The following is a 27,106-nucleotide window of genomic DNA, read 5'->3' on the forward strand; positions in this document are numbered from 1 at the left end:
ATGATGGTTGTGAGAAGGACCACAAGTGAAGGATCCTTTGGAGGGATCTAGGATAAAGCCAGTCTTGTTGAGGGCTCCCTGGGCTCCAGTAAGGTGATGATTCCTCCAGACATCCTTCAGACAACACAGTCCCACCTGGAAATAAGTGTGACCCCTCAGTCTCAGCATTCTCGTAACTGAAACTAGGCTGAGCATCTGGGTCAGGAAAAAGGATTTGGGGGGAAGATTAGGGAACAGGAAGACAACAGGACTTGAATGGAAATCTTTGTTTTGCCCAAGGATTTTAATTTCTTTGATTCACCTGGAAAAGCTGCAGCAGGTTCATTAGAAACCAGCTCAAGAATTGGTTAAATCTGTAGTCTCCTTCTCTCTTCTGGAAAGGAGGAGGTGTTCCACCTTCTTCCCACTCCAACCTAGTTCCCAAAACACTACCTACAGAATAGACATGGGGGTGTTTTTTAATGTTTAAGTTAACTATTTTAAAATTATTTATTCATTACATGTCTGTTGGTGCCTCATTAGGGTGTTGGTTGAATGAATGATTTAATCTTTAAGGAAAAAGGATGGGGAATATTTTCTCTTCCTGTTCAAGTGCTGATTAAAATGAATCCCAGCACTGGGGGGGGCTTACGCAGTGAAGCCTGGGCTCTCTCCCCATTAGCTAGGTACCACACATCCCCTTATTAGCCCATTTCTTACAAATGAACTTTCGTGCCCTTAGTTCTATAATTTGCTCATCAGACACCTCATATGAGCCTCGTGAGCCCTGCCCAAACATTTAGAGAGCTCCAGCCTAAGCACCTCCATGGAGATACTGTACAGAACAACTCCCTGAGGGTGTGTAAAGAGCAAGAAGGTGGGGGGACAAGGGGGCATTTCCTTTACTGATACCCCATTAAATGGCTTCCTCATGAGCCATGCTGCCTTTGTGCCCTCACCCCATCCAGTTCACTAATGTGTGGCCCAGCTGCAATCTCCATGCACTGCAGAGGTGGGGGAAAAAGATTTGGTGCAAAATGAATGATGGCTGCCCCAACTTGTGTGAACCAAGAATGCAGGTTTGCTTCTGCAGCATGTCAGAAGATGTTGACAAGAGGCACTTTTCTTCTCCTGTACCCTTGCAAGAGCTTAAGCTCTAATGGCATCACATTAAAAAAAATAATGGTAGCATCATTATTACCATTGGATTTGGGTTTTGATGAGCTGACAGGACTTGACTCATCCCGGATATGACTGCTGTAACCACCCTCTTGTGATGTGATGATACCCAGCCTGGGAGGATGCACTTCTTTTGTGTAAAATGGCAGAGGTGAGTGACTTGGGACAGCTGTGAGAAACCATCCTGCCTGGCAAATCTCCTTTTTGAAAATGGAGGAGAAGGGGCAGAGATCTGTTTCAAAGTTTCCAGCAGGTAATGCTGGGCTCTGTCTGCTCTGCCCCTGCAAGTTCCTCTGATGGGGGTCAAAACTTGGCAATGCCAACTAATAAATAACCATGTTTTTAGAGGCTTTGCTAAGCTCTTTTTTGAAAAATAAGTCCACAGAGGCTGCGGATAAAAGAGCTATATCTCCCCACTGACAGGCTGTGATCAGCCTTGCCATTTGTGCTTGGAGGGTATTGCTTTTTTAATAAACCAACATGATTTTATGGAATTGTTCTCATATAAGAAAGAAGAAAACAAATTATTGATTCTTTACTCACAAAGAGGTTGCTTTGCAGCCTCCCTGTAATACCCGCAATGATTTTGCAATATATAATGGTTTGAAAAAAGGGACAAGGACACCTGTGCTTGTGACCATCCTCAGCAGTGCACTTTTATTGTTGTAGGAATACACCATTCACCATACAGACCTGTGTAAGGGCACAAGACCAGAGTCAGATCTTGAGCCATTTCCCTCCCTGGTTCTCTCCCCCACTGCCCACTGCAGCAGCCCCTGGAACAAATGTGTTATCCACCAGGCAAACCTGTAGCTGCTGGGAATCAGGCACTGGCAGCGCCGGAGGAGACAGAAACTCCAACACCAGCACCTCTGCAATCTGCCTTCAGTTTTCATGGAGCAAAAATGGATCTTGGAGGTGCCTCTCTTGGTCCTGACTCAGTGGTGTCCCTCATGGGAGCCTCCCTGCCCACGCTGGATGCAGATACGCTGCAGAGTGAGCGTGTTGGGGAGGGAGGTCAGCTGGGAGGTGAGAAACAGATCTGCATTTACCTGATCAAATCAGACATGGCCTAAGATATTTTCCACCATCAGCCAGTAAATCTGTGAGAGGGGGAGAAATTGGATTTCAGCCTCAGGAATGAAGCTGGAGCCCTAATCACTAACCTACCTCAGAAATGTAAATTTTGCAGAGTAACTCCTGCAGACCTGGTATGCAGCACTCAGCTGGAGACAGACCTCTCCCTGAGATGATTAAAATCTGATTTACAAGGCACGGTGGACAGATGGCATCTGTTTTCTGCAGTCAGTGGTCCCTACAGAATAAAAGAGGCAAACTTCAAGGCCGTAGCTCTGCAAAGACAGAGAAATTATTGTCCATATCCATGCAGGTGCCTGCACTGACACATCTGCTCCCACCAAGCTAGCGGGTGCCTGCTTGCCCTCCTTCCCCTGCCTCTCAGCACCCAAATGTTTCTTATTTCCAAGCCCTTCCCTTGCCCCACATACCCTAAAGCTAATGTGAGAGCAAGCCAGGAGGTGGGCAAAAGCAATTAAAACAGAGGACAGTGCCTGAGTGCTTTGTGGAGCGCGTAAGAGGCAGCTCCAGCAGGCAGCGGCAGGGAAGGGATAAGGCTTCAGGCAAAAAAGGGCAGCGTCTACCTAGAGCAATCAAAATGTCTCAGGAAGATGAGATCTTTTAGAAGGGTAAGTGCAAAACCATCACCAGGTGGGAGAGGCAGGGAAGGACTGAGCAGATTTTCTCTCTGCACAGCCTGGGGCTGGGCTGGAGTGGAGCCCTAGGACATGAAGCCCCAACCCAGGGGCTGTCACCACAGCACAGCTGTGCCTTTTTGGAGCTTTTTTTCCCCCCAACTCTTGAATTGTGATCAGGCTTGACAAGGCCATGTCTAGCTGAAGTAGAGATATCTCCCACACAGTGGTTGTTTCCCGTTTCTGGAAGAGGAGTGAAAATAAAGACAGGGAAGAGGCTGCAGCTGATGAGATGCTCCTGCATGGGCACTGAGTGCTATCTTCCAGTTAAGCTCCTCAGCAAATTGCTCTGGCCTTAGGTAGAAGCCTTTGATCTCTGCCCTCTTAGTTTACAACTTTGACTCAAATGGACAGGATGAGGAACATCTAATTATGGCTCTTTCCCTGTGATGTCATGTTTCATGCTCAGATAATAAAGCAGGAAGCGTCTGACCTAACCTGTCCATTCTGTGCATAGATGGTATGCCACCTCTCCCTCACGCTCCAAATCAAGTAAAACCACGTTGAATTGCCTTAAATTTAATATAATCACCAATTCCCTGCTCCCAGACTATTTACTGTTGGCAAGGAGCAGAGCTGGCAGACCCTGGTGAACTGAACAAAAGCCATTTAAAAAGATTTGTCCCAATTGTGGCAAATCTCAGCCTCTTGGTATCTAGTTGGCACCTAGATGTGCTTCCTATAAGCCCAAATCTGCAGCTCAGCTTATTAGATCCCTTTTTTTCTCCAAGATTTAACTCAGAGGAGCCAAGAACTTGTTTCAGGGAAGGTCAAGGCAATAAACCTCCAATTGTTTATGTACATAAAGAGCCCTGGGATGTAACATGCTTTGCTTACTCCAAACTTGCTCAGATGCCCAGAATGGGCAATTAAAACCAAACAGCATGCAAAAATACAGCAACATTTACAGTGTAACCTGCGCCACTCTATCCACTCATCCTCAATAAAAACTCCATCCCTGCTTAGATACGGGCAAACATTAAATCCAAGGGAGCAAAGCTCACTCAAAAAGCAGGACTGGAAGAGGTGCCTGCTCCAGCAGAGAGCCTGGCCATCAGCACCACGGAGTCATGCTCACCTCTTGCCACGGCATGGGCACATCCTGTTCCATTTCTATGCAGAGTCAGGACTCAGGTTTTCCTTGGCCTCTTCCCTGTACCTGGTTTGAAACCCCACCATATTAATCTGTCTGGACTGGGGACAGGAGTGATCCATTGTCCATGGAGAATTTCTCTTTGTTTTCCCAGGGCTGAGCACCTAGTGGGAAAAAATCTTCACCCACCCCTTTCAGGTGCTTCCTGAAGGCATCAGTACATGCTGCCTCCTCCAGACAGCTGGGGAGAGGCCAGGCAGCCCCTTTGCTTTGTTAATACCTCTGCAGACTGACACATTAGTCCTGATATTGGCCAGACAACTCACAGATTGAAAGAAAAGAGCTGATGTCTCAATCCTTGCCTTCCCTCACCTCTCCTGCCTCATGAGCTTCCCTTCTGCCTGGTGATGCAGAGACATCACCAACTATAGCCTCCCATCCCAAAAGGAAGTAAAATGGTGAGTCTGACTGCCTAACCTGGAACTTGGACAGGGACTGAGGAGGGGAAAAAATCTCATGTGGTGTCCAAACCCAAGCCATGATCAGAAGCTGGAGGGACACACATTGCCTCACCACCCCTTGCATGGGGGCAGGAGCAGCACGCTGCCTGTGGCTGGCAGCAGGGGGTCCCAGGAGGGCCCTCAGGGTGCCAGATGCAAGAAATCCCTTTGTACTCACATCATATCTCTATTCCCAGGGGAATAAAAACCGGCTCAGCTCAGAAGAGGAGAAAAAGTGGGGAAGGTCCTTCAGTCAGGGGAGAAGAAAAAAAAACAGGGAAATTCCCGAGGACCACATGGTGATAGTCTAGGGGTAGAAAACTACTCCTGTTTGGGAGAGGCTGTTCCCATCTTTGGCTTGTCTTGCTTACAAACCAGTGGATTTCAAAGCCCCAGAACATGGTTGGATGCACACAGCTCTAAGAGATGTATCCTTTTAAAATCCATCCCAGGGACAGCTGCAGGGCCCATTCAAAATATTCTGAATTTATGAGTTCTCTGGAACAGAGACAATCCTACCAAAGCAGCAGCTATGCAAAATAGCTCCAGGGAAAAACTCCTGGTCTTGACCACCATTTGAGATCTTCAGTCCAAAAATCCTGAGGGTGCTGTGCACCTGGTCCACATTTGGGTCCACACTAGGGTGGGAAGAGCCCTGGTTGCTGTGGCAATTTGTTCTTCAAGCAGCCACTTGCTCAGTCTTGCTCCCAGCACTGAGCAATGCTCTGCTTCCATAAATCTAGATTTTTGTTGGAAAGAGAGTAATGTGGGGAGAGAAAGGTGGTGCTGGTGAAGAGATATAAAGTACAGCTGGGCGGATTAGGCTGCAAAGGAATTAGGGACTTAATGATGCTTTAGCAGCTTGAAATCTGCCAGTCCAGAGATGAAACTTCTAAGACGCTCTTGGCAAGCACTGGGAAAAGGCATCCTGTCGAGCCAATGCCATCTGCTGGATACAGCGCTTGGACACCAAGATTTATGGTACCAGCTAAATTCATGGTTTTTAGTAGTCCTTGTACCCAAAATCCCTCTTCTGAAGCTTGAAAACTTGAGCCCATGTCCGGCAGGGCAGAGACCTCAGGAAACCACAAGCACAGCCCCTCTGCCATCCTCAGGAGTGTTTTGTTTCTCCCAGGTCCCCTGTCTCCTTTCTTCCATTTGCCTTATCTGGCAGGTAATTATCCTTCCAGAGGTAATTGCTGCAAGAGCCATATGGGATCCATAAGTTGATAATGTGGGGGGATTTTTTACAAAGAATCATAAGACATGTACATCATTGCTGTTGATATTGGCATGATTATCACTGGTGTAAAAGCAGCCAAAATTGCCAAAATAGGTTGCAGAAATGGTTCTAGCAGCACAGACATGTTATAATCTCTGAAGTCTTAAGGGTTTTTAATTGAGAGAAAATCATATGTTCGCAAGCTTAAATGAGAGAGTTACAGAATAAACCCAAGCCTAAAGGGAAGGAAGGAGGAGGGAAGGGAAACTTCAGTGTGGAGACCACCCCACTGGGATTTGGGAAGCAGCCGATGACAATGCGGCAGATCCGGGGGGGCTCAGCACTTCCCTGTGTGTGTACATGGTGCTTATCTAATAAGCCATTTCTTGAGCTCCAGTGATACTGCTACTTACATCATAAATTCAATGATCTTCACTTCACTGGCCATTAATCTGCTTCTTTTCCTGACAATTTTATACTCCTTTGATAAACTGTTTGTCTAACTGCATGGAAGAAACAATGTCAAGAGCTGTACCTTAGGCGTTCGCCCAGCTAATGAAGAAAATCCATCACAAGGAGAGTTTATCTATTGCTTTTCTGGATGTAAATAAAACATCAGGCTAATTTACTTCCATTAATCTCGAAGACTGTTGCTACAACAATAGCCTTATGTCAGAGCAGACCTTTTTTCCCCTTTTTCGCATAAATATTTAAGTAAGTACTGAAAGCATAAATAAATTGCTTTCTAAAAGCCAGATTATTTTTATATCCAGAGATTTAACAATGAATTTGGATTTACTTGCTAGCTCTTGCCTTTTAGGCAGCAGTCAGCCCACACTTCCCCTGTGTGGCACAGGGATGCTTGGGTGGGTTTTGCAGAGCACCCTGTGGCGTGTCTGAGGGGCACCTGTGACAACCCACCCTTTTTGGGTGAGGGGAAGGAAGCACAAGGGTGGGTCATCATCTCACTCCCGAGTGCCACCCCACTGGTGTCACCCCTGGCCATTGGAAAGGTTCAGTGTGTGCTGGGGCTGCATAAAAGACTACTTAGTGTCCTGTGTCCAGCTTAAGAAGTGGTCCTTAAATGCAGCAAATGGGCATTTAGTTTATGGAGGGTGAGAGCAGCGAAGCACTGGAGCAGGCTGCTGGGGGTGCCCGGGGATCACCATCTTTGGAGGTTAAGATCAGGCTGAACGGGAGCAGTGGCACAGACCGTGTTTGCATGTGTGAGTGCCTGCCTTCCCACCCCCAGCCCTGTTTTCTGCCAGCTGCAGGGCTGTGCCCAGCCAGAGAGCTGTTAAACACGGATCATGTCACTCGCATCACTGCGGAATGAAGCAGCTCCCTCCTGGTGATGGTCCGTGGAGGTGCGTGCCCATGCTCCCAGATGCTGTTCTCAGAGCACATTCCAATGTGCCAAGAGTGAGCAGGATACTGCAGGGATTTCCCCAGTCAAGGAGCCCTTATCTCTCCACTGCTCTTTCCCTTTCTTAGCTGTTGCTACTGCTTTCTTAAAGACAAAGCTATCCTGCAGCCAGCTTGGACCATCTTTTTTTGTGACCACACCCTGACATGATGTGTGATGATGTGCAGTAAAATTTGGTCAAACAGCATTCCTGCACAGATGAAATGTAATTTGTCAAGCATGGCCCCACACGAATGTTTATAACTATAAAGTAATTATAACCATAAAAGTAAGTTTGTTATGGGAAATACAACACGTTGGTAGCTGGAGTAAACCAAACCCAATACGACATGGTAAAGGCTGATGCAAGCAGTCCACAGGATTCCTCTGAACAGCCATGACTGCAGTTCAGAGCCTCTGCTGGCTACATAGGCAAACCCATGGAAAAACAGACTAATTAGAGAAGATTAATGATCAGTCTCAGCAAGATCTTGGCTTTTGCTTCTCTCATTTATCCATACATGGCTGTCTGTTAAATCATGAGGGATTTTTATTCACATGTATAACTGCTTACAGATGTTCCCACATGTGTTTAGCCAGCAAACTCACATTACAACTAAAGAAATGCAAAAAAAAAACCCCACTACCTTGTGCAATGTTAAGGTCAAGCAGATGCAACCAGAGGTAAGGCAAAAGCTGCTGGTCCAGCTCAGCAGTGTCCACAGCTTTGGCCACTGCACAGAGCCCCCACCTGTCTCTTGATTCTTGCTGAGAACTTGGCTTACATGGGATGAAAACTTCTCCTTTAATGAAATTTCTCACTTTAATGAGAAAAAGAAAGACTGACTGATGCTGTACATCATAACTAATTCTCTTGTAACCTCAGTTTTCCCCAGTTTTCTGGATTTAATTATGTTACATTTAGTATCCTTTACTCTTACACAGCCACGCCTGAGTTTGGCTTTTCGTAGGACCCAGGATGAGTTATTTTGTTCTCTTTTAAACTTACAAGCTAAGCTCACTTCCCAGTAATAAATCCCCGTGATTCAGGCTTTAGCAGGGTTTCCATGACTGTCATCCATCTCATGGTACAGCAAATGGGTGGTAATTCACAGGGTGATAGAATGCTGGAGGAAAGGCTCTCCCTGGTTAATTGGAGGGCAGGACTCCAGGAACAAGCTGATGGCACTTTGGATGCTGCTGTGCCTGTGATGCTGAGTGTTGATGCTCCTTGAGAGCACTCATGCTTGCTTGTTGATTCATGTCACCTGCGCCTCACTTCATCCTCTCTTCAGCAAGAGGGAAAAGGGGAAAAGAGGTAATTGCCTGTGCTTATCAGCATGGGTGTTAAAGCATTCCCTTGCAGGCTCTCAAACTGACATAGTGCTGAGAAGGATGGAGCAGAGAAGGTATCCATACCCAGCTTTTCCTCTCCCACTGCATGGGTGGCCACGTTCTCCAAAGCTATTGCAATGGGACAGCTGCAGCATGGTGCATCTGGGTACCCATGCCAGTCTCACTGAGACTTTCCAAAGGCAAGTGAATTGGAGCACCTGAAGTATGGATGCTCTGCCTGTAAACCTGGAGAAATGGAGGCCTTTAAAAAGCCTTCTGGTGGCAAACCATAAACCCACAGGACAGGAACTGACTGCTCCAGGCATACCTCAGCTGGGAAACACACTGTGGGGATTGATGGAGCCCATCCCTGCATCTTTTTTCCTCCTGTTCATTTTGATTTTCAATTATCTCTCAGCTCTGACACTTGAGGACCTGCCTAGCTGGGATGCTGCTGTGCTTCATCAGAATGGGCTGCTGGGCAAGAGCCTGAGGGGTGACAGGAACAGGATGGACTCTGCCAGAGGTGCCAGCATGCTCAGAAAGCATTTTGCATTAGACTGCCTTCTGCTAAAATAGCCTGGCATTTTTGTTCAAACATATTTCTGCAAGCCTGGGGAAGAGTTACATGCAGTCATGCCCAAGAGAGCAGCCAAGAGTGTTTTTCAGAAGTGGGGTACTTTTGCCTTTAATCCCCTGACAGTGAAGGTAAAGAGTGAAGGAGAGATTTAAATCTTCAAATCCAACATTGAGAGCATTGGCAGAAGCCCAGGCCCACCAAGGCATATGCATGAATCATGGCACATGCCACACAGCACATGCCTCTCACTGGGGATGGTACCATAGGCTATGCGAGGGCAGCTGCTGCCCGGTGCTGCTGAGCTCTAAGGTCCTGCCTAGTCTCAGCTTCAGGCAGTGGCTCACACTCACTCACAGGCATACATCACCTCTTCTGCAGGGGGCAAGGCAGAGTTCAGCTCTAGTGTCTTGTCTTTGTTTAATCCACTTAGAAAGCTCCCCCTGCTTTTCCCCTGCTTCTCTGTCTGGGATGTTTTGGAAATAATGAAGGCATCGTCAAAAAGCCCAGTACAAGTCATGGAAAGGCTGCCAGTGACTTCTTCCACTGTTTCTTTAACTCTTTCCAGGGTCCCTGTCAACTGTTCAACCGTCCAAGCCTCCAGTTTTCATAGTTGCTGTGTGTGTGTTTGTGTGAGTAAAGTTACCCAAAAAACCCTCATGGATGTGCCCTTTCTTTGAAAATCCACACTGAGATGGCTAACAGTCATAACTTGACCACTGTTGCCTTTCTCAAGTAGTTGTGGGTGGTCTTAGGAGACATCTCCCCATCTTTTCTACTCCCTATGATTCCATCTGCTTCTCCAGATCATCTTACAAGATGAGGGGAAACACCTTGTGGAGAACCAGCACCAGCATAGAGCCTCATAACATCCATGGCTGCTGGGATGTGCAAGGCAGGCCCTGTGAGCCAGCTGGAGGTCAGTTCAGCGCGGTGAGTCCTCAAACACCGTCAGGTTGTGCTCTTGGATGTGGCGCAGCAGGATCTGTGCCCTCCTGTCAATGGTCTGGAGCAGGGGTCTCAGCCCCTCAGCACCACCCTGGCTCTCCCAGAGCTCCCGGTCCAGGCGCAGGGACCGCTGCAGCAGGCTCTGCAATCTGCCCGACCGCAGCGTGGCCACCGCCGCTGCCGGAAAGCTGCAGTGGGGGAGGAAGAGACAGGGAGGGAAGGGGTTATCCAGGGAAGGCTGAGCAGAGAGGAAGGGAGCAGCTGCACATCTACCCAGAGAAACCCAGGATGAGGAGCCTTCTGCTTAAAACTCTACCCACAGTGAGCATGCAGGATAGCTCCATCAGACAGACACCCAAATTCCAAATCAAGAGGTTTCTAGCATGCCAAAATGCCTCATGGGCAATGGCGCAAGAAATGCTGAAATACCTGATTATTCATTATTTTTGTGCAGCTGCCAATTAAAGAGGGGAAATAGGCTTTGGAGCCTGCCATCAGCAACCCAGTGTAGAATAAAGAGTTAGTTTCAGGGCAGGGGCACATGGGATGTATTTGTGAGCCTAGCCACCCACCCTGTTCTGGGTGGGAGATGGTCCTGATTCAGAAGGATGCCCCATCAGGGAGACCAGGAGCAGCGAGAAGGTGAGCACACACAGGGCTCCTGGATATCAGCACGTGCCCATTTCTACCTTTCTATGCCTTGCAGGAGCCTGAAGTTGAGCTTCTCCTCAGGGTGCTGTGGCCTGCCCGCATTGTCGATGAACACCAGGCGGGACGGAGCACTCCTCCGGACCTGCCAGCAGGATGGGAAGGAGAAATTTACTCAGTGCAGAGTCACCAGTGTGGGGGCTTAGGTTACTTTTTAATGCAGTGAGAAAGCCTGAGAGTATTTTGGGGAAAGCATATGCCAATGTCTATGTTCCTCCATGCTCGGGCATACCTCCCACCAGGGACCTAGCACCACCATGGGACCTATATTCCCATTGCTACTACCTCAGCCCTGCAAGTACCTCCCAGGCACCTCCATGTTAGCCCCAGAGCAGCCCTTGGACATCAGGGAGACATACCAGGATGTGGACCAGGACCAGCTCTGCTGGATTCCGGCACTTCTCGTGGAGCATCTCCTCCACACAGGGCTCAGAGGGATCAGGCTGAAACCCACAGCAATAGCGGTCCAGGCGGTCATGAACCTGCAGGAGACATTTGGGGACCTTTGCAGGGACATGTGCCTGGGATGGGGAGGTCCTGTTTTGAGCTGTTCTTGTACAGGGGAAAAGAAAACATTTCTAGGGATCCTCAGGAGATGTGCAATGGAAAAACTGCATACACTGGTGAATGAGAGGAATGGAGGCACAAACCCCTCTGCCATGAAGAAAGTGATGACAACGGTGATGGTGACAGGTTTTTCTGATGGAGTTCAGATACCTGGTACCTCCACATTCCATATCTGCACAGAGCAAAGGGGTTGTGCTTCCAGCTGAAATGAAGACGTACACAATAATGAATGAATTTAAAAAATAACAAAGCACCCAAGGAAACCTAGAGTCTGAAACATTAAAAACAATTTCTTTTTCCGAGTCCTGGTGCTCTGTATGATGGTTTCATCTGGATCCTCTCACATATGCAACCTTTCATCCATCCCTATGGTAACCTGAGCAGCTCTCAATGGAAAGATGAATGGAAAAGTATTGGCACGGGAAAAAGCGGTCTGTGCATATGCAGAGCATGCCTGACATTTAAGTTGGGCCACGGTGACTTGTTTTAGCTACATTTGTGTTTAATCATTTGCAGGTGCTGCTAAGGCTCCATGTCGTTCAGGCTGTCAAACCTCCTGCTTCCCATCCCAGTTCCCTGCAGAAACTCTGGAGCTTCTTGACAACTTCCAATGTTTCAACCACACCCTTGGAGGAATGAAGGGCTTTGTTTAAAAAAAAAGAGACATAAAACTGTCAGACCCGACCTCAGTATTTATGGGGCTTCCTCAGCTTTGTCAGAAGCAGCTGGTACATCCTCTGGGGTGATTTGTGGGGCAGGCAGGACCTCGTTGGCTGTGAACAGACCTCCCCATGGCTGTGTGTTGACATGACCCTGTAGGGGAGCTGCCTCACCTCATCCAGCTCTCAAGGCCTGTTTACAAAAAAGCCCCATATGTATATATGCTCCTTTAAATATACATGAAATAGATATAAATATATATAAAATTCAAAATAAATATATTTTCTTGTTGCAGCATGAAAATGGCTGACTCACTGATTTGCTTGGCATTGCTGGTGCCAGCCCAGGAGGCAGGCTTGGGCTGCAGAGAGGCTCCTGGAGCCACTGGGAGGGCTGGACCAGATCTCAGATGATCCAGAAGGGATCTACAGGTGACAACAAGACAAAAGCCAAGTGATCCACAGAGGCTGCCTATTCCCTTCACCCTGGTAATTAGCACAAATTACCAATTACAGGCTGTGCTTTGACACAGAGTTCAGTCTGAACCCAAACACTGACCAAGTACTGGAGAAGATGCTGCAGGGAAACACGAATTGTGATCTCCATTCCATTAATTCCATTTGAGAAGAAGGATTAGTCCCACACTGGAGCCTCTTAAACCTCTCTGTTTTCTGAGATTTAATGAAGAACTCAGGTCAATATTTCTCCATTGGGAGACACTCCAGTTAAAAAAGTGCTTGAGCATCTTGTCACAAAACACATGGAAACAGAACAAAGTATCACATTTCCTCCACACATCTCCTCAGTCTGCCTACTGGAGAGCTCAGCACGCCAGTTTCTTTTACCTGCTATGTTATTTTGCAGGCTGCACAGAAGGTGAAGGCAACCTGAGAGAAATTACAGAGACATTAAATAGACTCAGCACTCCACTTGCCCGCCCAGGAGCACCTGTGAAACCAAGGGGGATTGGTGCTGAACCCTCAGAGGTGTGAGATGGAGGCAGATCTGGTGTCCAAGTGGAGCCCCAGGAGAGGGACCAGATGGCTGTGGAGATGCTGAGAGTGCCCTGACATGCTGACAAGCCCTCTCTCCCCTGGCCCTCCCCTGGCCCTCCCCTGATTTTTTGGTATTAATTTCTTGTTTCCAGAGTCTAAACATCTCTAATTCATGGGAATGGTGGTATTATTGCTAGAACCCAAATACATGAGCCACACCTCCTATCTAAGCCCAAACACTACAAGAAGCTCACTTTCAGCCCCTCTTATGCCCATCCTGGGGCATCTCCTTCCATCTGATAGGTTTTTCCAGTTATGATTCAGCCTGGGATGGCTTCTCCTAGGGGAAATTTCCTTGCTCTCCCCCTGGCTGGGAAGAGGGTGTCCCAGGGCAGGATGTGGCTGCAGAGTTGATTTGGTTTTGGTCCTCTTTAAAGTTCTGGACAAAGCCATCAGCAGCTGCCCGTTTTCTACCAGGCTTGGCATTTTGCCCCCACTAAAACTTTGCACATAGTGAGGGGTTTCCTTATGGCAAATACCAAGAGAAATAAACATAGAAGCCAAATTTTAAGAGAAATTGAAGAAAACTACTAAGATTTCAATGCCAATGTACAAAAGGGCTCAAATCTCACAACTTCTCCTTTCGTAGCAAAGGTGTGAGATGCTAAAGCCATTTCTGAAAGATGCTACTCCACTTGTATAATATCCTGCAGACTCTTTATGTGACTTTTCTGCATGGGAGGATTCCATTAGAATTATTGAGGAGAACCTGTGGATTGCCCTTGAATTTATCATTGCACTGCTTCAGCCCTTGAGGAGGAACTCTCCTTAGAGCTAGATACTTTCTCCTGCAGCCTTGGCCTTTCCACTGCACTCAGTGGTATTTTGGCCTGGGGAAGGGGATTGGTTAATCTTCTCATTTCTCTGGTTGTTTCAGCTGAAATATTTTCAAGCCCAGCCAGAACTGCTCCACCTCTTCCAGGCATAGTTGTAAAAAAAGGAGAAAGAATAAGGAAAACATATTTTAGTAGTTTGGGTTTTTTCTTTCTTCCCTTCTTTCTTTTTTTTTTTTTTTTTTTTTTTGTATTAATACTTATCCTTTCAGGCAGTTTTCTCTTGTCTGATAACCAGCCCCCAGGTGCCTAAACAGGCTTTCTTTTTCTCCACAGAAATCACTTCTGCCTCCTCACAGCTGCCCTCCAAGACCTGATAACTCTCTGAAATACTGTTGTAATCCCTTGTAGCAGCAGGGTGTGATTTTCCAGACAGAAGATTAAGTGCTATTAATGCCGAGGAGGAGGAAGGCAGTGCTGTCCAAAGCAGGGCTCCTTATTTCCAGTGTGAGCAGCACATCCTGAGTTTGGATGTGATGGGGCTGATACAAGACATGCTACTTTATCCCTAGGGATGCCCTAGGGATGTCTCAAGCCTCTGCCAGCACAAAATGAACAGCAGAAAGCTCACCCACATGAGGACAGACTCACCACAACCTGCCTATGTTCCTCCTGCAAGTCCCAAACATGGACCATACTCAGGCCAAAGTGCTTCTGCACAAAGTTCTGCTGCTGCCCATCAGCTGATGAGTGAAAATACATCCCAAGAAACCACAGCCTATGTGACCCCACAGAGCAGGAGACCATGGTCAGACAATACAGGTGCCGGTGCAGGGGAACCCAGGTGCCACAGCTGACAGAACAGGTGGCCTCAATCACCACAGCCCTACCTGGAGAAGAAAGTCAAAGAGGGCCAGGCGGCTCCACTCGCTGTGTGGGATGCTGGAGCAGGGAGCATCCCTGGCCAGCAGCATTGGCCTGTGGGGCTGCAGCATCTCCTGGTACTGCAGCCATCCCAGGGCACAGGAGTTCTGGTCATTGTTGGCATCCTCCAGGTGCTGGAGGTCAGGAGCCCACCAGATGATGGGGCGCAGGGCGCCGTTGGTGTAGCTGTAGGGCAGCAGGCGGCTGCTGAAGCGCCGGGCCACGGCGGGCAGGCTGCGGTTCAGCCCCAGCACCCGGTCCAGGTGGAAGGCCAGCACCTCGTACAGGTCCCCAGGGCGCTTAATGAGCCCACAGCGCCCATCCTGGCAGTCTCCTTCTGGGCTGGCTGTCAAGACATCCCCCTTGGCATCTCCCTCGGCATCCTCCTCGGCACGCAGCCTCACTCGCATGATTTGCCCGTGGGCAGGGACACGAGTTTTGGAGACCACCTGCCCACTGGACAGCAGCCACATCTTCTGCAGGTCGTCAGCAGAGAGCCATGGGGCAGCGTCCCTCTCCATCCGCTGCCTCCTGCTCCGGCCAGGGGCCTGCTCCTGCTGCAGGCGAGTGCGGGGCATGGGGAGCCTTTTTCTGTAGGCTTGTCCTCCAGACAGGGGAGCAGCCACCTCTCTCGGGGGTTCAGGGGGGGACGAGGCCGGCAGCGGGAGCAGGGAGTGCTCCGGGGCTGGGGGCAGGTGGATGAGAGCCAGCAGGGCCAGGGCCAGCAGCACCCCCACAGCCGCTGGGGCTGGGGGCTTCATCCCCGTCCGTCGCCATGGTCGCTGGGCCTGCGGGGACAGAAGGGTGGAATGATGCTGGAGTGTTACTGCGGGCAGAGTCCTGGCAGGGTTTGCCCTAGAGGAGCAGCCTCTCTGCTTGTGTGATCCCTGCAAGAGGCATTCCACAAGCACTCGCTGCCTCCACAGCTCTGCAGCAGGAGGGCGATTGCTGGTGCCATGATTTGTGCCAGAAATCAGCTGCAGTCCCTTCACAAACAAATCAGAGCAAGGGCTCACTCCCCACACAGAGGACGCCATATCTGCAGCGCTGAGGTACAGGATGACCTTATGGGCAATGAATTTTATGTGGTCAAATATTTAGCTTTAAAGACTCAAGAAATGAAGAAGAAAAAAAGAAGACCAAACCAGAGCGAATTCTTGTCTAGATGTGAACACTTTCCAGTTCCTAAGAGGTTTTCTTTTTCAGACCTTACTTGGACACCCTCACTATTCTGGTTGCACACTGAACCCATAAGTTGGATATCTCAATGTGTGCTGGAGCTCTGCCCATCTGCTGCTGTATCCAGCAAAAGCAAGGCAGCTCCAAGTGTCAGTGAGGACCTGTGACTGGCTATGTTTTTATAAAAAAGGGTGCAAACTCCTGGAGGGCTGGAACCCCTCTCCTATGAAGACAGGCTGAGAGAATTTGGGTTGTTGCTCAGATTGGAGAAGAGAAGGCTCTAGGGAGAGCTTACAGCACCTTCCTGTGCCCAAAGGGGCCTACAAGAGAGCTGGAGAGGGATTTTTTACAAGGATGTGGAGTGACAGGACAAGGAAAAAGGACTTTAAACAGAAAGAGAGGTTTAGATTAGATATTAGGAAAAGATTCTTAACTGTGAGAGTATTGAGGCATTGGAACAGATTGCTCAGTTAAGCTGAGGAGGCCCCATCCCTGCAGTGTTCAAGGCCAGATAGGATAAAATTCAGAGCAACCTAGTCTAATGGAAAGTGTCCTTGCCCATGACAGGTGGGTTCAAATTAGACATCTTTAAGGTTCCCTCCAACCCAAACCCTTCTATGAGTCCGTGATACAATCTATGCTATATGAGAATCCTAAAATATTCTGATTCCCAGTACTAAGGAACTGCCTTTAAACAGCTGGGGCTGCCCTAAGCATGGGACATTCCCATTTAGGCTGAAGTAGAGGGCAGTGGTGGGGCAGCACTGTGACATTCTCCAAGCCAATTCAGTTCCCAGACCGTGTTGCACCCATGCCTCATTCACTCAGGTTTGGGCAGCTTCACACACTTCAGGAGGCTGCAGCCACAAAAAGCATCTTGGCACCGTTTCTCTGCTTTCAACAGGCATTTCCAAGCAGCTCAAACCCACATTGGAAGTCAAGGCGATGGTCAAGTAGATACTTTTTTTCCAATTATTTATTTTGGAAGCATGAGCATATCCATGGCAGGCACAGCAGGACAATATATTGCCAAAGAGGGGATAAGAGACTGTTTATAAGAGGAGAAGCTTGAAAAAAAAGAGCTAAAAAGCTGGGGAGGTGTGAGCCAGCAGACAGAATAACTTCCAGAAAGCAGCTGGGCAAGCAGAAGTATTTCCAGCCATGGGGCTTTTAGGACCATAGGCTCCCACTGACCACAGCAGCACAACTCCTGCCCCACGAGCAGCTGCCCCAGGCGACCCCTGTGCATGAACTTATAAGCTGACACAGTACTATCCTAAAATCCATCGGTTTCATGCCCTCAGCCTGGGGAGACTGTTTCAGACAGCCCCCTGGTGAGGAGCCACATCCCTTGCAAAGGCACTGCATCAGCTGAGGTGGGTAAGAGGAGCCACCGACCCGCTGGCCTCAACCCTAGAGGTGTTCCATCCATGCCTCCCTTTCAAGAGCAGATTTAATGCAGTTTATAAGAGCTATTGATGGTGCACTTGGAGTGATTCAGCTTTATAGCTCTCACTTAATTGCTTGTCTCCCAGAAATACAATGTAGTGCAGCAAAATATATCTGCTGGGATGAATCCTTTTTTCAGGCAGGGTTTACACCAGCCTCTGCCTGGAACCAGGAGCTGTCTGGTACAGGGCTTTGGGACCTGCTGGGGGACCCCTGCTTTATCTATTCCCAGAGCAGAAAGGACCTAGTCCGTGGTGAGACTGTCCAGAGAGGGATGTCCTGTCCTAAATCACCAGCCGGATCATTCAAGTCTTGGCATTAGCTGTCCCAGGCATCAAACTACATGGCTAAATCATTGTTTTAGGTGCCTTTCTGGAGAGGGAATGAGCATGAGCACCCCTAAGCACCCTGAGGCGCAGCAGAACTTCTGCAAGGGACTGGCTGTGATGACTCCCCAGCTCTCTCCCAATTGGATGGGATAATGATTTGCTGTGGAACCCCAGCCAACACCAAGTGTTACAGGCAACATTCAAGCTCAGCTACTCAAAGCCTTCATGCCTTGGATTTCAAGCAAATTCTGCAGAGTGCAGACATACATTCTTTCCCATACATCTGCAATCCATGTCTGACCTCCTGAGCAAGAGTTTAGGGGAGGTGCAATGTCTAAATCCTAGTTTAACCATAGCAAAATAACTCTGTGGCATATAAAGGGCTGATCCTGGTATCCTGATACCCACATTCCTTTCAAATCATCACTTTAAGTGCCTCACAATCTGTTCCTCTGGCCTCAAAGTATGCTGAATTAATAGCAGTGATATCTATGGAATCAATCCCAAAGGATAGGGCTAAGTGTAAATCTCAGTGCATCCAGCTCTTGCATCCAGCCAAGTCCTTTCCCAGTCTGTGCTTTCCTGGGCACCTCCCCTGTCCCACCCTTCTGCAGAGACACATCTCTCTCCATCCCACTCTCACCAAAACCCCCTGTAACCCTTTTCTTCAGCACAGAGGATTTTCAGAGGATTGTTTTTGTTATCCAGCTGATAATAACCCTCTGGTTGCTTATACCATCTCTGGGTATCTAAAAAACCTGTCTGACAAAACTTCCAGTATCCTGGGGGGAGAATGCATGTGGGAGCCACATGGAGAACCTTCAAAACACTGCAGGAAAAGTCCTTTTTAACCCACGGCCGGAGAACAGAGTATGTCAAATGGATGGCAACAATTGCTGGGTTTTTAATGTTGAGTCAGTTTACAGTCCAAGTGGTTAAGGAATCATTATTGTCCAAACCCACTTTGTCTTCCTTGTCACGAGCTCGGGTTTGGGCACCACAAGTTAGAGCCTCAGCCTGAACTTGAAACCCTGGGCTGTGAAGTTGGGCAAGGGCCAGTGCAGGCTCCCATGCCCTGTGCTGCTCAGGGTTTCCCCACCACATTAACAACAAAAAGAAACAAAAAAGATGCAAGTACAGTCTATGTGTTATTTCTGGCGGTTGATATTGCAAATTTAATAATAACCTAGGTAATAAAACATTGCAGAAATAATACTGTATTTACAAGCCCTGGGTAAATACTTTTCCAAAGAGTCTTTCTCTGAGCCCATGCTGTAAAAAAATGCTGCAGTTGAAGCTATGGCTTCGATTCAGCCCGAAATGCAAACCATACGTACAGCTCTGCTTTGCCAGGCTGACATACTGACAGTACAGCATGTCTTTGCCAGAAATTAGGTCCTTTTCCCAGCAGGCAAAATCCATAAAAAGGCTTAAGAGAGGTACTGCTTGTTCCAGGATGCCAATAAGTAAATAATATATATTCTCACTCATCAGAGGGACATACAGCACAGCCCAGGCTCCGAAGGCACAGTGGAGAGCTGTGCAGCTTTGATGCTAGGAGATAAAATTTTCTAAGTCTAGTTGGGGGTGAGGCGGGGGAGGGTTATCCTTGACATTGTATTCCCAGGATGCTTGAACCTTGGCAGAATTTGAAGCAGAGAAGCCTGTTTTCAATTTCTTTTCAAAGTGCATCAAATTGGCTTTGTCGAGCTTGAAAGAAAAGAAAAACAAACCCCAAACTTCATTATCCAAGAATGTAAGAAACAGCCCTGAGACTAGAAAGATGCCACGGAAATACGTGGCTGTTGAAAACTGGATTGATTCCTACTTTCCTCTGGCATTCAAATGAGTCCTCCTGACCCTGCACCAGCACTGCAAGACCCCTTCATCAGTAAATCCCACTGTCCCAAAGAGGTGCCCAAAGAAGCCAGGATGGCTCAGCCATGGCCATGTCACTCTTGGCCACCTGCCTGCTCTAGACTCCCAAGCTCATAGGACTTTGCCAAAGGCACCCTGCCGATGAGCAGGTTAAAGGCAGGCCCGTGCATTTCTCGGGGTGCACACTGAGCAGGGTGCATTCTGCACGGGGGGTGAGACACACAGGGCTGTGCTCACCCGCCCAGCTCCGTGCTCGCTGCCCGCCCAATGAACCGCAAAACCGCCTGGGCAGCAGGAGGTGCAGCCTGCCGTGACCAATTTTAACAAAGACTGCTTGAAAAACAAGTGGGAAACCTCCTCTGCCTGCCCCCCACCTCTGGGAATGTCTCCAGAGCCTTGCACCCGCACATGGTGTTTGCAGCAGCTCCCGGTGCAGTGGGGGAGCGGGCGTGTCAGTCAGATCTGGGATTGGATCAGCCTCTTCTTTTTCATACTGTGCAAGAGGCTTTCTTGGTTTGTTAAGGTCATGGCACATGGACTGGAGGCACATAACCATGCTGAGGACATGGAAAGAGACAAAACTTCTCTGTCTCTGGAGTGACTCTGGGCAAGTCCAGGCAGAAGGAAATGCTTGGCAGCCTCTGTCGCCCATCATTCAAGTGCCTAAGTGCCTTCCTATATTATCCTGCTCAGGGAAGATAGATGGCTCACAAAGTGGGAATTGACTAAAGACAGCTTTTAAATGATGATTGCCAGTCCCAAAGGTAGCTCTGGCTCAGAGAGGCTCCCCAGGAGGGCAGGTCTGCTGTGTTCCCCACAGCTTCACCAACACTCACCTGCACCCACATCACCATGGGGCATGAAGAATAAGATAACCCTTCATCTGGCCTCATGATCCATCAAAGTGGCTGCAATTCCTAGCAGACCCACACCAGCTTTGTTTTTGGGTTTTTTCCTCCAGAGATGAATGTTTTTATCCTCAAAAATGGTCTTCCAGAGGGGAGAACCATGACCCCACTATATTTTGGCACTCTGCAGACACCCTGAAGACCATCTTGCTTGGCTCCAGGACAGGGATGTGGCAGGTGGGCCTTGCCTGTCTGCTCAAGATGCTCCTCCAGCCCCACTTCCACACAAGTGGCTTGGGAAACTCAAGCCAGGCACTGAGAAGGTGGGAAAGGGGACTGCTCCCATAAAGCCTTTGAAATGGAGTCTCTGCAAACATTGGGTCAGATGAAGCTGAGGAAATGGAAATGTGACACATCAACACATGGTGCCGGGTCCTTCCCTGCAGAGTCAGCAAAGTACTCAGAGCTGGCACACAAACCTCCCCACCAACATGTCCAAAACCAAACCAGAAAATGACCGAGTTAAATTGCCTGGGATGAAACCTTAAAACATGCTGTAATTTGCTAAATTTCAGACAGCCTGCAAAGTTTCTGGGATCATTTATAGCCTAAGTGCAAGACAAGCGTGCTTTGCACTAGCAGAGGGCAGTGGTCAGGCAGCAGCATAAACGGATGAAACAGTCTTGGCACTGATCAGTCTGAGCACTGACTTCAAAAGGATGGTGCCAACATACCTTCTTTAACTTCTCAAATAATGTTGCCTTCACAGCTCTTCCCAGTTATCACTACAGCCTTGGAACACCAAATTATAAAAACCTGGAAACCTTCGAGCTACACAGCTTCTCTGTAGTAATAACCTGGTGTGTCCTTGGCTCCAGGCCCTGCATCAGCTCCTGGAGCTTTTTGCTTCCCAGGGATGAAATGTCCTATTTTTTGCTCTAAACCTCTCACCCAGGCTATTTCTCGGTTTTGGGAGGCTCCTTGCCCTGGAGGTTCTTCTCTGCACAGCCATAGGCTGAGCACAGCCCCTTCTCACACATCCATCATCCAAAGGACCATTTTTAATAAAATCTTCAGCCATAGTTGTAAACTGCTCTGTTTAACAGTGCTATTCCCATTGCATTGTCTGCTCCCAGTTGAGTTATGCACCAAAGTACAGCAGAAACACAGGCTTGTAAACCCCCTGCCCTCTCCAGGAGCAGCTTACAAGAGTGGCAAGACTCTCAGCATCCCAAATGCCCTGTTCAGTATCTCTGAAGAAGGAAGACCTGGAGCAGAAGACAGAGGACACACACCTTGAAGGAAACAGATGGGCAGCACCTGGCTGGAGGGACATCACACCATGGGGAGCAGCTGGTGCAGTTAAAGTCAGGGCTGTTGCTTGGGGGGACCTAGAGGGGACACACACCTTGTCCTGCACCTAGCGTGGACTAAAGGTTTGCAGGGTACCAGCAGGGACTTGCTTATCCTATGATGACACTACTCTTTCCCCAAAATTATGTGATTTTCACTAAGCAAAAGGACAGATTCATAATTCTCCTCACTCCCACTGTGTAAATCTCAGCTTGCAGACGGTTAATATTCAGCTCTCTGTGGGATGGACAAGGAGTTTTTCATCCTGGTGGTATGTACAGTGCAGCTCAGGACCACTCTTGTTTAATCCCAGAAGTCAACACGAAGCACCACAAAAATAAACAGTCTTCAGGATGCCACACTTCTTCTGCTTAAAACTAAAAGCTTTCAGATGCCTTATCTTTCTCCTATTTAAGTTCAGAGTCAGGACTTTGACTGCAGACTCTTGCACTTAGCCAGATCTTCTACTTCTTGGAGACACATCTCCCAAGAGATTGATGGCAGTCTTTCAGGACACATCACTGAGATGCACAGGTCTGTTTTGCATGTGCAAACATCTCCCTTACTTTACACCACTGATTTCAAAAGTAATATCAACCTGCACTCAAACCATCCAGATCACCGAGGACCTGAAACAGCATTCCGTGTTCACAGGAGACAGTGAGGACCTGGGCAGCCCTGAATGCATGACTGTCCTGCTATCCTCACGGGACAAAGGAGGTCCTCCCCATCTTCCCTCCTCTCCCTCTGCTCATTCCCTTAACTCTCACGCTTACATAAGAGCAGCACAACCTAGAAATTCCTGGCAGGGACGTCAAGGAGGGAAAGCAGCAGTTTTGGGAGGCTGTTGCTCCCCGACTCCACCACTGCCGTGCAGGCTCCTACCAGATTTCCCTTTTCCCCCTCCCCTCGTCCCAGTTTCCCAGCCAGCCTGTTGCACTCAGCTCCGTAAGTTTTCAGAGCAGCTTTCCCATCTGCCTGCTGAACCAGCAAGTAGGGGGCCCCTTCCCCAGTGAAACAGATGTGGCTTGCCTTTGTGCAACATCTGCGCCTCATGCCCCGCTCATTTTGAACAGTCTTGCCTTTGTTTCTGAGGAGTTGTACAGGGGATGCTTTGGAGGAGGGCAGCAGCCTGTGGCCCGTGGGCTGGACTCCTTCCCTTCGAGTCCCACATACAAACTGCCTCCAACCCTGAGCTTCTTCTGGGGAAGAAGAATATGCTTTATTCCTGTGTCACTCTGGAACTGACAGCCCTGTTCCTCAGCAGGTTCCAGCCTCAGACCATAGCTTAGGAGCTGACTCCTTTGTGATTTCCAAACCCAGGGACGTAAGAATTGGAATCTGGGAGCCATGAACCCCCTTCCTCACAACTCCCCTCACCCCAGTAGCTTCTCTTGCTGCACCTCTAGTCAGCTCACCAGCTCTGGTTTGGCATCCCCAGAGGGGCTATGCTGCTGCAGCACCTCCACACATAACAGAGGTGCTAGAAAGCCATTTTCCTCTTGCAAAGTGTTCTGGGCTGTGTTTAATATGGGGAGGAATGCATTACAATAAAATCACATTTTATTTCCTCCTGCTCTTGATGAGTTTGCCAATACTGCTTGTGAGTGCCTGGAATGCTGCTAAAACTCACACATTTTGGCATTTGGCTCAGTTTTATTTATTTTATCAGGGGTCATGTTTTTCCTATATTTTGGGGAGGAGGGATTTTGATCCACTTATTTTCAGTTTTCATTTCTAACTGGTGGACCAGCACCAGGGAACAGGAATGATTGCTTGGTGCCCAGTGGGGACTCACAAAACCCTCTTTGGGGTGTTGGCAAGGAAAAGCACTGGATTCCCTTGGAGTTTCAGTGGAGGTTGCGCAAATCAGACAGTTGGGTTTCCCTGAGCTGACTGTCAGGTTTTTCCCTTCCTGGAGAGCAGAAAAGTGCATTCGTGGGATTCCAAAGGGGAGGGAGAAGGAGGAGGACAGCGGGGCCTTTCAGCTCTGTGGGCTTTCTTCAAAACAGAATTGTTCATACCAGCCCTGGCCTCAGCTGCAGAAAGGTAGCCCTATTTTCCTCCTGTTAAGCCATTACATCTGAAAGAGAAAAAAAAGGGAAAGAAAACTGTTTGCCACTCGGCTCTGAGTGCTGCCTGTGTCCTGCAGACCCCATCCTGGGCAAGGCCTGCAGGCAGACACTCCCCAGCCCGCTTCTTCTCCTATCAAAGTCCATGGGATGAGCAAGCAGAGCAAACGTAGTACAAGTATTGGTGCATCCAGGCTCACAGAAAAGGGGCTTTTCCTTCAGGGCAAGGCAAGTAGCTGCAAGTGGACAGGAGCTACTGAGGATTGGAAATGGAATTGAGGCATTTGGAATCTATGCCAGAGGATTAATACAGTGTAATCAGCCCCTCGTATTTAGACTGCCTCATACCAGGCAAACAACAGCAACTGGAAACTACTCGCTGGCAGATTTTGAAGCCAGAAGAAAGAAGATGTTTCTGTAATGCAGTCATCCCCCAGCGCTCTCTGCTGCAGCAGGTTGGGCATGTGCAGCGGCTGGATCCAACAAGAAGCCAGCTGCAAGCGTGCTCTCCATACCAACAGGGGAACTCACAGCTGGCATCCCTCTGGCTTTCTGCAAGGGGTCACCCTCCTGGTGATTTTGAAAGGAGTCAAAAATCATCTTAACCATTTTGTTCGAGGTTTTGCTGAAATGAAGCAGCAAGATGATCAGCTGGGGGGCATAGCCTGGATTTATTCCTCATGACCATCAGTGCCCTGCCTGCAGGTGCCCAGAACAAACCCAGATTATGGGCAAAATCAAAACAGTCAATGTAGAAGCTCACAAAGGGGAAAGGGCTGCAGAAGCAGACCTTCTTTTGCCAAGGCAAAATAGAAATCCTGGCAAAAAGTGAATACCCCACTCTCATGTGGGAGACCACACTAGGTACCTGGCTCAGGCTGAGCCTTTGAAAGGCTTCATAGTGAAGGCTTGTACAGAAAAATGTTACTGCAGACAAAAGGCTGGTATGGGGAGGCTTGCCTTGCTTTTCCCTTTGACAGGGAGGGCTTAACTCCAAACCCAAAATGGGTAAGATGAGCCCCAGTCTTGTAATTTTTTCCTGCAGCTGAAGTTCATTAATTAAGAAACCCAAAGCAGACTATGCAAACTGGATGGAAAGTGTAAAGCATGACACCAGTGTACCCTGTACACAAACACACACATACACACACACACACACACACCAGTGAAGGCTAGCACAGCAGCATTGTCCCCAGAGATGCTCTGAGTCATCAGCATGCTCTCTAGGACATAAGAATGCTTCAGTGACACAAATGACCAGTTTCTGGCAGCAACACCAGGCATCTCCTCAGCTCATCCATCACAGGTTTGCAATCCCTGCCCAACACAAGCTTGGCAAGGGCTGAGGTGGTGAAGCAGGGACAAAGGCCCCCCACTCCAGTGCAAACTCTCTGCAATGACACCCCCCTGTGTCCTGGTGGGGCAGGGGTAATGGGGCATGGGGGGACCATCCCAGCTCACTTGATGTGTGCTTGCTCGGATGGGTCTGCCAAGGGATGTTCCAAACTGGAGCACTAAAACTAGATGACATGAAACACCTCCCTAAGATTTGGAACATGTTACAGATGTGGATAGACCTTCTGATGCTGGGGAAGCACAACATTTCTTGGGAGGGACGTGAAGTTTTCCCCTGCCAAATTGGCCGATTCTGTGGCTTTTTGATGAAAATGCTGTTCTTTGTCAGAACCAAAGAGAAAGCCAGAGCGGCTCTTCGTGATCTCTGTCTGCACTTTGCTGCCTACACCCCACGCTGTTTGCCTGCTTGAAGCAGTGCCACCTGGCCACTTAAAAGAGATGGGTTTTGGCTGAGGGAGTGTAATCACCTCCCTGGCTGACAGCAGTACTTTAGCTACAGCAGCCCCAGGCACTGCCTTTAGGGGCATCCTGACAATCTGCTCTGTCCATCCCTAGTGCATTCTTACAATCTGCTTGGTCCATCCCTAACGCTTTTAAGGACAGAAAAGTGCTGTAGCGATTCTCTGCCTTGCTTGCCTCACCATGCTCTGACCCTCCGAGTGCTCCCGCTCAAGCTGCCCCCAGGACGGAGACACCCAGGATACGCCGCTGTATTCCTCATCCCATGGGGCAAACCCAGCGTTGATCCCCACTATCAGTTCAGCAAGGAAACCCCAAAATCCTACCATGTCCAGCAGCAGCCGACTGACTCCTCCTCGTGTGCTTCACCGCTCCTGGGCGACACGGCACACCGTCACCTCCTCAGGCGGGTGCCAGCCGCCTGTGGCACTTCCATACCACACCAGGAACCCGAAAAGAAAAGAAAAGAAAAGAAAAGAAAAGAAAAGAAAAGAAAAGAAAAGAAAAGAAAAGAAAAGAAAAGAAAAGAAAAGAAAAGAAAAGAAAAGAAAAGAAAAGAAAAGAAAAGAAAAGAAAAGAAAAGAAAAGAAAAGAAAAAGAATATAGATCTATATCCAGTAACTAATCAGCCCGTTTCCTCTCCGCAGGGCACTAATCAGGGCCGGGGGCTGTCACCCAGGAGTGTCCTTCGGGCTGTCCGCAATTCCCGCTGCCCGGCTCCGGTCACCGCAAGCCCGCGGTGCCTCCGCTCCCCCCTGGGCGGGAGGACACCCTTCAAACTTCAGCTGCGAGTTTTCAAACTCTGCCTCATCCCAGACCCACCTCCCTGTGGGGAGGGGAGTGGAGAGGCTGGGAAGGGGGGAACAGGCATTTGAAAAGTCTCTTTTTCACAATAAAAGCCCTTCTTGCTGCTTTTTTTTCTGGGTTTTCTTTTTTCAATACCAAGGGCAAATTTGAGTCAGAAGGAGATGAAGACGCACATGCTCCTCCCAAGCCCATTTGTTCCCAGCGACCCCCGTGCCAACCACGTAGAGGAACCAGGAGAGCCCCAGGGGCCACAGAGACCCCAGAGCCAGGAAAGCAAACCAGACGTCTGTGCAAGAGTGCCCAAGAAAATGCTCTTTGCAGGTCTTTTTTAACATTTCTTTGCCTTTCAGTGACAGTCCAGCAAAAAGCTGTGCCACATCAGTGCCTGGAGTGGACACAGACCTGGGGGAAGATTTCTTATCTGCGTTAAAGGCATTAATGCATTAAAACCACTTTTAGGGTGCTCAGGCACCTGTTTTTCTGGGGCACACAGTGTCTGCGGGCAGCCAGGAGAGGGGCACAGGGGAAGAGGACCCTCACCACAGCCAGCAGTGCACACTGAGCCCTGCAGTGCCCAGTGCAGCTCCCCCACCCAGCACCTGGTGTAGGGCACATCCTAAGCGCCATTTCCTCAGGCCTCTGGGAGAAGAGGGTCTGGAGGCATTGCTTTGGACAACAG

The 27,106-nt window shown here is 48.8% G+C and overlaps 1 protein-coding gene across 1 annotated transcript; it reads right to left on the reverse strand.

The window, feature by feature from the left end:
- Positions 1–1,789: 1,789 nt before the first annotated feature.
- On the reverse strand, positions 1,790–27,106 carry GASK1A (golgi associated kinase 1A). The gene is made up of 5 exons (XM_088164710.1): positions 25,947–27,106; positions 14,664–15,485; positions 11,078–11,200; positions 10,700–10,803; positions 1,790–10,198 (listed from the first exon to the last, which is right to left on the reverse strand). The coding sequence occupies exons 1-5, from the start codon at positions 25,947–25,949 to the stop codon at positions 9,988–9,990; spliced, it is 1,263 nt and encodes a 420-aa protein (XP_088020836.1). The 5' UTR covers positions 25,950–27,106; the 3' UTR covers positions 1,790–9,987.

Source organism: Sturnus vulgaris, chromosome 1 (genome assembly GCF_052056855.1).
Source record: "Sturnus vulgaris isolate bStuVul1 chromosome 1, bStuVul1.hap1, whole genome shotgun sequence".
In the NCBI taxonomy this organism is placed as follows: domain Eukaryota; kingdom Metazoa; phylum Chordata; class Aves; order Passeriformes; family Sturnidae; genus Sturnus; species Sturnus vulgaris.

Coding starts and splice junctions, on each gene's coding strand:
- GASK1A (XM_088164710.1), bottom strand. Junction 11,201..14,663: donor TCTTTGACTTTCTTCTCCAG/GTAGGGCTGTGG, acceptor TGTCTCCTGCAG/GTTCATGACCGCCTGGACCG. Junction 10,804..11,077: donor TGGTCCTGGTCCACATCCTG/GTATGTCTCCCT, acceptor TCCTGCTGGCAG/GTCCGGAGGAGTGCTCCGTC.